Source organism: Erithacus rubecula (assembly GCF_903797595.1).
Source record: "Erithacus rubecula genome assembly, chromosome: 3".
NCBI classification, from domain to species: domain Eukaryota; kingdom Metazoa; phylum Chordata; class Aves; order Passeriformes; family Muscicapidae; genus Erithacus; species Erithacus rubecula.
The window spans coordinates 12,951,341-12,965,789 of NC_136689.1; the positions used below are offsets into that span (position 1 = coordinate 12,951,341).

Consider the following 14,449-nt stretch of genomic DNA (forward strand, 5'->3'; position numbering starts at 1 on the left):
CCTGAGAAATCCCTTCCATTCTGCACTCCTCTATGACTATATGATATCTATTCACTGATTTGACTGAGCAAGGTAAATTTCATTTTAGAGTAGTGAGGCATATTAAAACTATGTGAATATTGTCATTTCCAATTGCAGGGTGACCATCCTGCAGAAGGACGTGAGTAACATAGAGATTATTGAGATGTAAAGAGAATATTAACTTGTATGTGTGTGTATAGATGTATATGATTAAATAATTTTTTTTCCGTGTTTAAGTGGATGATGATTTAATGTAAGACTTCTCTCTCCCTGGATTACTAATAATAGCAGTGCACCAAGTACAGGGATGTTGTGAATTACACAAAGCTCTCACCTAATTATTTGTGCATATATATGTCTGTTCAAGAGGGAACATATCCTATTTTTTGTATTCAATATTTTTTGGCTTTTCCCCATGTTGTCTTTGTAACTGCTCTTCAGATTTGATTGAAAATTGTCATTCTCTGGAGATTTGGCCGGTTAATCAAAAAGTGAGAACATTAGCACAAAAGCCTGATGCTGGTGTATTTGTGCTAGTTAAGACACAGGAAAATAGATCCCTTAGGAGCTGTTTCCCATCAAGTGTGATCATACAGAGAGAGAGAACCTACTTTATGTTGCAAGAACCAAACAAACATTTATGAAGCACAGCTGCCAGGAGACTAATAGTGAATATGTCTCTTCTTCCATAATCATTACAGAGAAATGCAAGAGACTAAAAGGGGAAATATGAAGGGAAGGGCATATTTCAATAGAAAAAGCTTTATTTTATTTTTGTCTTGGCTGAGGGAAAAAAATACTGTCAGGAGCTTGTCATTACTGTTATTACTTGTCATTACTTTTCTGCAGTAAAATTTAAAGCACCTGTTGGGTACTGGATCCTTTCAGTTTGGTATTTACAGCACTTACACTCACTGTGCTAAAATATAAAAAAATTAAACGTTTAAATAGATTAAATAGAAAACAAGGAAGCCAGTGTCTGGTGGGTGAACGGGAAGGTGAATCTCACTGTGATGTTCACTGAGGCAATGCTGTCTCCAGCCAGGTCTCAGGCCACACAGCCACCACTGAGGGACTGAGCTGACTGAATACCAGACTCATATATGGTATTAATGCAAGATACATAAATAAAATGATCACAGCTTATCAGTGTTACATCAGCTCAATAACATCTGAAGTCGGTCACATTCCTGAAGGAAGAAATAGGAGGAATTTCAAAATGCCAAGAAAAAAAACTTCTTTCTTTGCTTTTCATTTCATTGAAGTCTGGGCATTGCAAGACTTTCAGAAAAGTGACTTCTTGCATACTGCCAGCTCAGCAGATACACAGCTTTATGCCCATGCAAGTTGTCCTTTCATCATTTCAAAATATGCAAATAGTATTGATATTGTATTTCCTTTGGATGAGTGTGATAAAAGCAATAATTCCTAGGAAAAATTACTTACAAAACTTACTTTGTAAAGATGATTACTACAGCAATAGTGACATATCAATGCTTTCCTAATCATTATAGCTCATCTTGCCAGCTTTTTAAGGAGTTGGGAAAATGCACAAAAACTACAAAGGAGGCCCAGACAGATCTCTCTATCCTGCCCTTGTGCAGGTAAATTTCAGTGTATTTAAATCTGCTTCCACAACCAGTTCTTTTATCTTGAAGCACATATACTGCAGACTGGCAGTGCTGGGTTGGTTAATGGCTGGACTTATGGATGATTTTATAGAACTCTTCCAGCTGATATGATTCAATGCACAAGGTAGTTGCTATTTACATTATGGGTGTAATGATGGTCAGTGGAGCAGACCTTGCCAAGGAGTGCTCAAATAATTTGAAAGCAGAGTTTAACTCTGTTTTTTACTAAAATATCACTTTTTGCACAATAATGAATTAATTATTATACCCCCCTGAACTGATAAAAAACACAACAAACCACCCAAGCAAAACACCTTTGCTTCCATTTTTTTCCCTGTTATTGTTAGCATGGAGATGTTGCTGTTGAATTTGAGAGATGGGTTCAAGTGTTCAGAGAAGGTAGATTTATACATAACCCTTCCAGGCCTTCTGAGCCCATTTCCCATTGTGTCTGCCTGAAGCAGATTGTGACCCTCCCTTTCTCAGAGCAGGCACCTGCAAACAAAGCTGCACAAATGAAACATGAAAGAATTTACTATTCAGACTCCATGGCTGCTATTGAGTTTTCTTTGGGAAATTAAATTTCTTCAGAAAAAAGACAAGGAAATGTGAAGTTCTGCTTCTTTTTTGGGGAATTCATGAGAAGTGTATTGAACAGCAAAGATGTGTGGGATACTGCTTTTCTGAAGATGAAATTGTGGATTAATTGGAGACAGGGGCTGATATTTTGGTAATGGACATTCAAATTTCCAGTAAGAAGGGAAGGTGTAGCTGATTTTGAGCTTTGAAAATTACACTAGGCAGATTTCATTAAGAAATTTTCTGAGAAAATGTAATGAAAATAACTGTTTGGTTTCATATATATTGGATAAGGTTCTGTTGACAAGAGTACTGCTGATAATCCTTAACTGCAGATTTTGTAATCCTAAGTGGTGGTAGACACATTGTCTTCAAAAATAAAAACCCAATTTGCAACTTTTCATATGTATTTCATTAACGCTGTGCAGGTGAACTGTGAAAGGGACCTTTTTATAGGTAGAACTTTTAGCACTAATAGTCCATTTTGAGCAGTTAAGATAATTTTTCAGTTTTTGAGTCATTAATTTTATTACAGAACTTAGAAAAATAATAATCTATTTTATTTTTCAAATAGTGGGAAATTTTATACTAAGCAGATCAAAATGTAGAGAAGTACATTGGAAGAGATGCTTTAAATTTTCCTCAGTGCTGTAAAGATTAAAGGATCTTTTAATTACTCTTATTTCAGTTTTGGAAAAAAGCACATTCTGTCTTCAGTAGCTGTACATTAAAAACCATATCTTTTAATATAGCAGATATCAGTGGTTTTATCTAAAGAAAAAAAACCTTACACTTTTTTGGAATAACTCAAATGAGTTATTCCTGAGAAATATCTGCAGTACTATCCATGTGGGTTCACAGAAACTTTCTTGCTCTGTTGAATGTCCTTTTCTTTGTTTACCTCATCCAGGTTGAATTTCCCTTTCAGAAGAAAACTGCTTTCCAAATAAAGAAATAATTGCTTGATGCAAGGATTTTCACAGCTAGTTAGTTACTTTTCATAGTAAATCAGAATTTTAAGTCAAATCCCTCTGCAGGTGTCCAATTTTTCTCTCCGTTCACTTCAATGTAAATCAAAATCTGTGTTATTTTGAGAAGAAAAGAGTGTCTGATTACTGTAATATTAAAGATTTTTAAAAGGGTACATCATACATCTGTTGATCACGGCAGTAGTGTTTCATTAGGATTATGATTGCTTCTCTAAGCACCTATTTATGGGCACATGCATGTTTCTGATACAGATCTGTCTGCTGTCCAGGAAAAGCCAGACAGAGGCGTGTGGGAGCTGCTGTTTCTTAATTGCTTGGATAACTGACAGTCAGTGTGGTTCCAAAACTTGCTGTGTTTATGATTCTCAAAACAAAAGGCACAAAATGTAGATGTGATGGTGCCAGATAGCATCTGTTTTATGTAGCTTTTAATTTGCAGTTTCTGATTTGTTGCATCCCATTATTGAAAGGTGCATAGAGGCAAGAGGCAGCTAAGCTGCCTGTTCCCTTTGACCTGGCTGCTCTCGAGGTCAGGCAGAGGGATGCTCTTCTCCTTGGCAGGAAAATCCTCTGGACCACCAAGTGGGACAGAAAGAAAGGAAACAGAGTGTCCAACAAGTGGAGAGGCCTAAGTCTGATGGGAACAAGAGCAAAGATACTCTCAGGGATGGGAAGGTGGAAAGAAGGGTTTGTACAAGTATTTAGCTCAAGCACTGCCCAGGGGGCTGTGTCCCAGGCAGGCACTGAAAGCAGGTCCAGAAAGAGCAAACCCAAAGGACTGCTGCAAGCACTGAGGGGGGCAAGGGAAGCTTTGTTTACAGATCTAAAGTAGTCTAGAGAAAGGCTTTTGGGGCTAAAAAGTGATTAAGTAGGACCCACGTGTTACTAAATGTATGATGCTTACATTGTACATACATAGATGTCTACAAAAATGACACAGTGTAAAGCCAGACATTTATTTTTTGGCAGAGTCATATCTACAAATCGATAGGATGTTATTTCAATCTCTTCTTCATGTCTGTATATATATCCATATGTGTGCATATAAATATAAACATATATATATATATATGTTTTCTTAGGAAAATCACACGTAAATAATTGCCTAAAACCATAGTATTTACAAAGTCATGTTCATCTGTGATGACCTTTTGTCATAAATGAGATTCAAAATTGGGTTTCATTAGCAGCTCTGATGAAAAGAGTTCTCTTTAGACTAGTAATAAGTTCAGTGCAATAAAAATACATAGTTTTCTACAACCAGTAGTGTCCCTAACTTCAAACCAGGAAACCCATGGTGACAATGATTTGCAAGATGCTGTATGAAACAAGCTGTGGAATACCTCTTTTCAGTATGAAACAACTCCAAATGTCCTGATTTTCCTTTATGAAACATTTTGCATGTCACTTTAGACTTGGCATAGAGATTTGAATAATTATTTAATTTTAAACTTTATGCAATGGTACATGTAGAACTTCAACTGAAGTCAGTAAATATGCAGTTCTAGGCAGGTTCAAGATGCTGATTAACCTTTGAAGTGCATTACTTACCTTGTGTTTAACAGAGAGAGATGATGAGGAGGTGCATATTAACTCCCTGAGTACAGGATCATCAATCTTCCAAGTAGCTTGGTCTCTCAAAGTGTGTTGCTTTCCAGAATGCACAAGGCATATCCATAGCCCATGGGAGCCTGCTGCATCCAGCCTCCTGCTTTTGCAGATTCCCTGTGGAAATCTCAATTGGACATTACCAACTGTCTCTGCCCGCCTTTAACATCTCTTCATTATTTTAATAAGTTGTCTGACTGTGTGCTAAACTCATAATCTCTCCTGTATTGTTTCACCTGATGGCTCTGGCTCTAGAGTTTGTGTTTGAAACCTACTGTTCACACTCTGTAATATTTTCTATTTGATTACATGGGTATTTAAAAGTATAAGCTTCCAATGATTAACATACACATAAGAATAGGTTTAGATCTTCTTACTGAAAGTCCTTGAATTACCCTGATCTAAATTTGGAAGTACAACATTCACAACTTTGACATTAGTTATACGTTTGGTGAATAATGTATGTACTTTTTGGAAAGTGAAATTAAAAATAAAATCAATTGGTGAGCATTAGAGCCTCACGTAGCTCTTTGATGTCAGCCTTCTCAGGCAAGCCATTAATAAAGGCCGTGATAAAATGTTTAAAAAGCTGCATTTTCTTATACTGTTTTTACGTCTTTGCAAATGAGACTCAATGATCTGCCCTGTTTGCTCAGTCAAGTCCCCAGTAACCTGCCCAGGGAGAGCCTGGGAGGAGTTTCCCCAAACACTGCTGACAGTCAGCTGATTTTGTGCTTTTGCTTGTCAGCTTTTAAAAAAATTATGTCTATGATGTGATAGCTTCTGTAGCATGGCTTTTATAACTGTAGTAAAATTATGATATAACATGGGCCAAACTATAAATATAATTGCAAAAATGCATAAAGTGACAAAAACTAATTTAGAACCGTTTCAGACAGAAGAGGAAAGTTTACTAGTTGTGGAAGCACATTTCTACTGCACATGTGGTAAACCCAATAATCTGAGAATGGTAAAATGGGCTTATTACTAGATTAGCTCATTACTAAAATGAGCTAATAAAATTAAATGTAGATTTTAATAATTTAATTTTTTTGTAAAATCTAGGATGAAGATCGAACAGAGGAGGACAACAGCAGAGTTGAGCCTGTTGGACATGCAGACACTGGCTTGGAGAATGCTACCAATTTTTCCCTGGAGTAAGTTACTGGCAGAACATATTATTTTAATGAATCTTAAGATTGAACAGACTAGTAAAGTACTCAGAGTAATACTGCTGTTAAGAAAGTGGGGCAATCTTTTTTAGGTCATGTGTCATTTTGGTTTTAAACAATGGACCTTTCTAAAACAGATTTTAAATAGTTTAAAAAGCTTGTGTTAAAGATGAGCATCAGAAACTTGACATTTATAAGTGCTGATGCTACAGTAGATTTTCTGCCTCAAAGAAGATGCTTACTTGATGGAACTTTGAAAACTTGACAGAAGGAATAGGGTCAGTGCTAGTACAAATAGATCAACAGGCAAGAATTTCAAAGGGGAAAATCTTAATTGCAATAACTAGTTCAGAGTCTCTAGGAAGATGTTTCAGGGTCACAAATTGTGTGGTCACAAACCTCATACTTTGTGAATGGACCAAAACTGATGTTTTGTTATCTCCACCTAATTTAAAAAAACAGTCACTGAATGATATTTTATGTCATCAAAAGATACAGCAAACCTGACCTTTTGCATTTCATTGAAAAGAACTGATCCAGACCTCGTTTTGGAATTAATGAGAAAATATACCTTCTAGCCTTAAATTAAATATTTTAAATTAATTAACTTAAATTTTAAATAAAATTAAATCTTCTACTCCTGTTATTTTTAAATTAAATTATGAATTAGGGACACAGGCTTTAAATGTTAGATAAAGATCATGGTGATCTGTTAGGCAGTAGAACATGCATGTTACTTGATTCCATTTACAAAACCTGTTACATTGTAAATCCAAATGCTGTTTCCTAAATAGAATTTGCAGAACTTCTGTCAAATGTAATGCTTCCTGGTGTTGCTTTTAAGTAACTTATTGACTTCCCATCATATGCCACCTCATTTATGTTTTGTTTTGATCTTACACTTCTTTGCATGTTTGTTTGAAGCAGTTGGCCCAAACTTCTGAGTAAATCAGGAAGCCAGATTGAAAGAATCTCTCTTAGGAAGTGATCATTTCCTCTTGTTTTCTGTTTTACAGAATTTAACATTTGAATTTACAGAGTTTTTCATTTGAATTTGGGATAGTTTTTTTTTTTTTTAAAGAAAAAGTGCAAGAAAAATGAGTAAAAAGATGTCGAGGATACATTTTGAACAAATTGAAAATAATTGACTCAAGCACTAGAACAAGCTAAATTGTGAATGCTGGATATGGAAAATAAAAGTCAAAAAAAAGTTGATCATGGAGAATCACAGGTCTACCAGTAGATCTTTTTAGAGTTCCTTTTGGAGGTCAGAGGAGTTGTTTGAATCCTGTGAGCTGCTTTGCTCAGTAATTAATGAAAACTCAGCCTTAACATACAGTGAGAAGGAAAGGAAGTCAGCCTGTACAGAAACTGCACATGGAACAGTATGAAATGTTGTATTGATCTCAGTCTTAAAACATTGGTCCATGTCTGAAGAATAACATGTTTTTGGCTGAAGTATCTCAGCTCTCCTGTTGTTGCACTACTTTCTTGAGCTAACAGTGATAATAAGGATAGAGACCTTCCATTCATGTAGTTTAAAAATCAAGGTAAAAATTCCGGCACCAATTGAGACATACTGCAAATGTAAAGGCTACCTTAAAAATGTATTTAAAAATTTTAATGTAGGAGAAACATAAAACAAACTGTAACCCAGGATCTGAGTTGACTTCCCAACCCTATGTGGTCTGGGTTTTCTCAAATTGCAGATTAAAAGCTGAAAGCTTTCATGATTGGCCACCATATGATCAAGAGCTTATTGAAGGAAGTACAAAATCTTTTACTGCTATCACAGGGCATTTGCCTTGCTCTTTGCTCCATTTCTAGATTAAATTTTATTTGTGTTCTTATGAGGAGCAAGTTTTTCAATGATCTGTGTGTATATATATTTAGTGCCAGGAAATATGGAAAAAGTATGTAACACTAGAGAGAGGCATAAGCCACAAATTTAGATTGTGGCTTCTGTTCAGATCTCTCACTTCCAGTTTTACTGAGAGGTTCAGCCTTCATGTATTATTTTCTCATTTGTGTATTTATAACTCTTTATGGTTCATGGGCTATATTCCACCTCTCCAGATGTGGGCATGTTTCAAACACATTAATAGATTTGGTCTAAATCTCTTTCTACATTTCTGCATGTCTCTTTCTGAACCTGTATTTTCTTCTTCTGCTTTTTTCCTCACTACAGCAAAAATTATAATTGAAAACTAGATGCATGGTTGCTTCAGGGGACGTCTGGTTGGTTTTGAATGTTACAGTTAAATCTTACTTTGGAAACTTTGCTTAGTAAGGAGATGCAAGAATCTTCCAGTAAAAGAAATGGAATTGCAATAAAACAGGTTAATGTGTTTTAAAACTGGAAGGATTTAGCCAATTAAAAATTGAATAATTTTCATTTGGTTATGGGAAAGCTAATGTTAAAATTTAGCATTGGCTCTAAGATAAAAGAGTAAAGCATGCTAATGCTAAGGTGAGCTTTTGGGTTTGTGAGGAAAAATTCTGTGTGGCATTTAAGGTGTTTCTGCTCAATGGTCAGTTTAACTTTAAAATTAGAAATAAAGCAAAATGCATGCAGTGATGATGACAAGACCTAACTTTATATATTCAGCTAAATTAAAAGCAAACCTCTTTAATTTTTCTTGGTTCTATTAATCGAACTATTTTTGATGATTGATCTCCTTTCATGCCATCAGATTAATCTTCAGGTACGTAACATTCAGCAGTGCTTTCATCCCCATGAGCTGGTTTCTGGAGTGGTTTTGTTGGTGTGTGTGTGTGTGTATGGGGTTTTTGGTTGCTCCACGGTACATGTTCACACTCCCTCATTCACATTGTCTCACAGTGATATGGTAAAGCTCGTCGAGGTCTCCAATGACGGCGGGCCTTTGGGAATCCATGTAGTGCCTTTCAGTGCCCGCGGCGGAAGGTAACGTATCGCGGAGGATTTTACTTCAATTGTCATTTGCTCTGCTTTTGTCTTGCTTTGTGTTAATTTTTGTATCGTGTGCCTTTGCCCTCTGTAGAATATTGTCTGTTTCTCAAGAGGCAGTCTCACTGATTAAGAAAGGAAGAAATGCAAGTTTGCTGGTTCTGTGCTCGGAATGGACTCTGTAGTTCAAAGGCTCTGCTTAGAAGGAGTTAGAATTGGGTGTTGTAATCTCAGGGGAATTTGAAGGATAAAGACATTTCCTTTTGAAATCCAAAAATTTATAAACTTCTTCCCTAATTCAGGTGGATATTTGTGTACCATTTCCCTGCTGACTGTTTAAAGCCACAAGTTTCTGAATAACATCAGGAGTCTAAACCAGAGGCATCCTATTCTTCTGCTTATTAAGAATAGGGGAGGAAGCAATCGCCACACTTTCAAAATTTAATATTGTTCCATCTGTTGGGGTTAAAATGGAGTAGCAAAACCAGTTGAAACATTCTGGTTTGGGGAAAAGTGTGATTGTTTTATAGGCTAAAAATCCTGAAGTTGATTGTTTACAAAAAAAAAAATTGTAAAGAAAAAGTAGTTTACATTAAAAAATACAATGTGGGGAATGTTATTAATAAACAGAATATATAATGTCTAATGCGTACTTTTCTAATGTAGAGTTTAGGGTCATGAAGATAATCTCAGAAAAAAAAAGTTAAACTTTTGTTTTAATTAGTGGTGGATTTAGTGGTGGTTAATTAGAGATGAATCTTTTAAGTACCTTGGAAAATGACAATTTTTCAGCAATAAATGCAAGTTTTTATTTTGGTTTTGCATATTCTAAGTACACACTGTTCCTTCTCTCTTTAAGGAAAGGGGGAACAATTATATTCACTTTAAAAGTAATCTTTGGACATGAAAAAGGCTGCTAAGTTCTCATGTGCATTGTCGCAGTAGCAATTTCAGTTTTATAATTAAAAACTAACAAAATAACAAAACTGACTTTTTATACAATGTATCTCTCAAATATTAATATGCTATTTTCATAATTACTATAGTATTTTAGGTGTTTTTCCTTCTATGCCAAGTATCTTCATGGGATTTTAAACACAGTATAAGTACTTTATTTGTAGTTGTTACTTGAAACCCAATGCTTTCATAGTCATACTGACATGTATTATGAGAAAATGTAATTTGTTTTACTTTAAAACTGCTTTATATGGGGACTACAAGTATTAAGAGCAAACTTCTGTTAAGTGGTGAATTCTTCTCTTCATAATCTGAAATTCAGTAAATTCAGTGTGGGGATGGAAAGGGCATGAGTGAGCAGTACTTCAAACATAACTCAGAAGTAAATCCAATAGAGTTAGAAATGGTTGAAATATTCACACACTTATCTGGGATTTTGACAGTGTGAAGGGCAAGGAAAAGACTGGTTTAAGAATGTCAACTGCCTACTAAGTACTTGTTTGATAAAATTGATGTTAAAATATATATTTTGACATTTTGAATGTGAATTTTAACTTGAGTAAAATTCACTTCCATCCTGTTAATGTGGTGTCAAGTCTGAGGCAAAGCTTAAACTGTTCATATGTAATGAGACCATGTTAAAGAAAGAAGCCATAAACACAAAAAACCCTCATAATTTTTAAAAAAGAAATTTAATGATGTCATGCAAAATTATAGGTTAAGTTTTACTACAGGAAAGCTAATTTTAAATATAGCTGTTTCAAATCAGGACATACTGGAAAAACAAATTTTGTTGCAAGAAAAATAATTTTTGTACTAAAATGTATCCTCTTTTTCTTCATAATACTGGAACTCACTTCATTGAAAAATGGACTGTATGTGTAATCGCTGAGTTTTTTTGACCCTCCAAAAAATAATCTGCTGAAGAGTGGAGACACTTGGTCCCATTCCTTGAGAGTGTAGAGGAGCAGAGTTGGGGAGGATCTAGAATATTCCCAAGAGTTTTCTGCCATGCCCTGTGTGTTCTGATGAAGGAAAAGCAGAGTTCATTTGGGGCTGATTTTAAGTGCTTGAGTTGTGCTGCTGCTTTGCTGTCTGCATACCCACACCTCTGCATGCTTTCAGGTAGGATAAACACATTTTTCTCCATCTGCCTCCAGTGTGGACAGGGAAGGGAACACACCCAGGTTCAGGTTTGAAGCAATTGATGGGGATTTGGTTAATTCTTTTGCCCCCTCCTGGTTTCCCACTTCTTTTGAGCAGATAAGACACACTTGTTTCACCTTTTGCTAGATTCAGAGGGAGAGCAGACACATGGCAGGGATCTTCTGCTTCTTACTTATTTCTCACTGTAGCACATGGCTGCTCCTTTTCATCTTCTGGCTGCAAAAAATAATTCTCCCTGCTCCAATCAACCTACAACTCCCTGCTTACAATAACCTGAGCAGAGGGGTTTGCTTAGTAGAAACCTATTTATAGAAAACCAAACACAGGACTGAGTAAAGACTTTGAGGGATGTCCAAAGAGAAAAGATCTTGTGTGTCTTGTAGATTAGTCCACTGTCCCATAATTGTTTTGTATTTTCTTGCTGTTCAGTTCTAGTTATGCTGAGTTTTCAATTAATTTTCTTGTAATTCATTTCTTTTGCTTTTAAAATGTTACTCAAAAGGCAATGATTATTAAATCAGTAACTTGAAAAAGTGTAAAAATATATTATGCAATTCACCTTTTGTTCCCAATATACAATAAGCAGAAGCCTTCTCCCACCAAAAGATTCACACCAGAAAATCCTTCCCTAAGGGAACACAAAAACTCATATGCCATAACTCTGTTCTTTACTTCTATTGAAAAAATATTTGACTTTTTTGTGGTTTTTTGTGGCTTTGGAATAAGAGTATTTTGAGTTCTGTCTTTCAATCTTGACGAAAAATCTGTAAAGGTCTCTGCCTAATCTGTATCGATGCTACAAATTATTTATGCTCCCACTAAAACAGAGACTTTTTTTTAAATTAAAAAAAGACTGCATTTCTTTGGGAAAAATACTATTGATTTGTAAAGTCATGGTGAAACTTTATTCTGTGTATATGTTTCCTTGTTATCCTTCTGGGTTTGCCTCTAGAAATGTGTCAGTCTTTTATTGGCCTATTTGATGATATGATTTTGTTAACAGATTTTGTTCACCTTATCAAAAGGGAGGAGGGTATACATATTCATCACCTTATGGTTGTGCATTTTTTAAGGACAAAAGTTTTGTTTGCAAACCTGCTGGCACATTTTTGCAATGGCATAGATGCAGTGCTGAGCAGAAAAGGAGGCATGACAATTAAACTAGCAAAGTATTCAGATAAGACTAGAAAAAAAAGAGGAAATGAATGAGTGAAAAATATGAAAGGAAATTCTAACTGTAAAAGAGTGCCCTACCACCAATCCTTCCCTCTTATTAGGTGCTCAGGGACAGGAACAAACAGTCCCTTAAGAATCTCATTTAAGCAGCCTGGATGATGTGGGATGTTATATTGATGTTTAAGTGGGGATGCACCAAGTTCCCTGCAAACTCAACAGTAATCATAGCATAATTTACCATTATATTGCCTCTTCTGCTTTTGAAGTCTTCTCAAGCTCTATACCCTAGCTGCTCTTCTGAAATCCTGCCATGCCTGTCTTTGGAAAGAGATTCAATTGACACAAGGAATATATGTTATAACATCAGAAATATCTGTGAATAATGACATGGAAGTTAGAGTCCCACAGTCCCAAGACTATTCTGAAGTCTACTTAGTAAAGCAGAACTGAAAAGGATTTGGATATTCATCTGAAGACCCTGCAATGAACATCCACTAATAAGCATCAGACATGTTACTTTGATACAGACAGATACACACAGCTCTGCCAGCTTTTCTTCCTGCTCAAGTATGCCACAAAATCCATGATTAACTGTACATGTAAAACCTGCAGCTAAAAATGTTTTTTGTTATATATGCTAAATGTCTTAAAATATTAGTAAGTCTCAAAAAAAAGAAAAAAAAAAGAGAATTTTTGTCAGTTTAAATGACATTTTTTTTTAAAAAGAAAGAAAAACCTCAAGTGAAGATGGGGATTTATACATATACAAACCCTAACTACCCTTACTAGAAATCTAGAAATTTGAAAATGTTTTATACTCTTTCTATTCTTTTTTTCTTTTATTTGAAATATCCTTCATTTTCTAGAGTTTATAAATTCACCTTATGTGTCACTCTAAAAATTTTAGTCTTGTACTCAAGGTACAAAGAAAACTAAAGTAATATCTAATGGCCATTGTCTATACAGAGAGTCCATAATATTGCCTTCAAGGTGCCTCTCTAATGATCAAATTCTCTTTGATCAAGTAGGAGGTCTGTGCTGTCTGCCTCTCCATTTATTCTTTTCCTGCATTTCCAGCCTTTTAAGTCTCAAAGGTAGCCATGGTTTTTAAAAACATATGTATGGAGAAAAAATTCTCTGTGGAGTGAATGTACCGTTCCCTCACTCTTGTATCTGAATTCAAACTGTCTGATCTCAGCCTTTAACAAGTTTTATAAGCATAATTTGATGTATTACTCCAGCTAAAAAGCTTAGGAGTGGTTACCTAAGATTGGGAATTGGTTCTGGACTTGAGGCATGAAATTTAAATGCCTGCACAGCAGTGCTGTGATGTCAATATTGGGTAAAGGAGTTTATGTGCAATTTAGCATTGATAATTTAACTTGAACAAACAAGCTGATTTGCCTACTCTAACCTCTGAATCCAGGAATTTTATACTGTTTATGTGCTTGTAGAACTTTTCAGAGATCTTTCATAGCGTGAAACCACTGCACATCAGCTTTTCAATCAATACTTATTTTTGTACCTTAATCTAGTTTTTGCCTTTTCATGTTAGTGACTTTATGTAAACATTTAAATTGGCTATTTTCTGTTCTGTCTGATTTGATTACACTACAGTTAGCTTGCAGGTAAATGGATAAATAACTTCAACGTGTACATACAATGGCCCATGATGACCAAATCATATTCTAGATGCTCAATGTCAGTTTTTATTTTTACTTACACTGTCAGTTTTTATTAAGATAAATTATCATCATTTCCATACATCTGGATGGCATGTGGAGAGTGCACATTTCAAGAACTACCCCAACCAAGTCAGGCAATTTAGACATCAATAAAAAATCCACTGCTTGTTCCTAGTTTTATCATTGGTTGTAATTTATACTGAGAACTGAAATGTTAACACATGTAGCTGAGTTTATTTTAATAGTATAATTAGAGTAATGAACCTTGTGGAAATACAGTGGTGCAAATGCTAATATAATCTCAGCTGCTTACATTCCCAATTAGGTATTTAAAACAAATACAAAGATTGAGCTCTGTGCTTTGGCAGTTTCTCTTCTGTTTCCATGTCAGCTAATGTTAGTCTAAAACAGCACAGGTACCAAATTTCTATTTATAATTATTGTTTCAACAGGATTGTTGACTTGCAGAGTGATTTGTGAAGGTTTATTTGATATTTAATCTCATTCATGAAAATGTTGGAGTTTAAAAGATTTG

The 14,449-nt window shown here is 35.2% G+C and overlaps 1 protein-coding gene across 14 annotated transcripts in view; it reads left to right on the forward strand.

Annotated features, from left to right (window-relative positions):
- The window catches only part of PARD3 (par-3 family cell polarity regulator), a 438,577-nt gene that overhangs the window by 218,866 nt on the left and 205,262 nt on the right, over nucleotides 1-14,449 (forward strand). For 12 of the 14 annotated variants that reach the window (XM_079300415.1, XM_079300424.1, XM_079300421.1 and 9 more), the window contains 2 exons: nucleotides 5,894-5,985; nucleotides 8,843-8,926. In XM_079300415.1, the coding sequence (XP_079156541.1) occupies nucleotides 5,894-5,985; nucleotides 8,843-8,926 (176 nt within the window). The remainder of the gene's footprint in view (nucleotides 1-5,893; nucleotides 5,986-8,842; nucleotides 8,927-14,449) is intronic. The other 2 variants (XM_079300423.1, XM_079300416.1) reach the window with 1 other exon arrangement.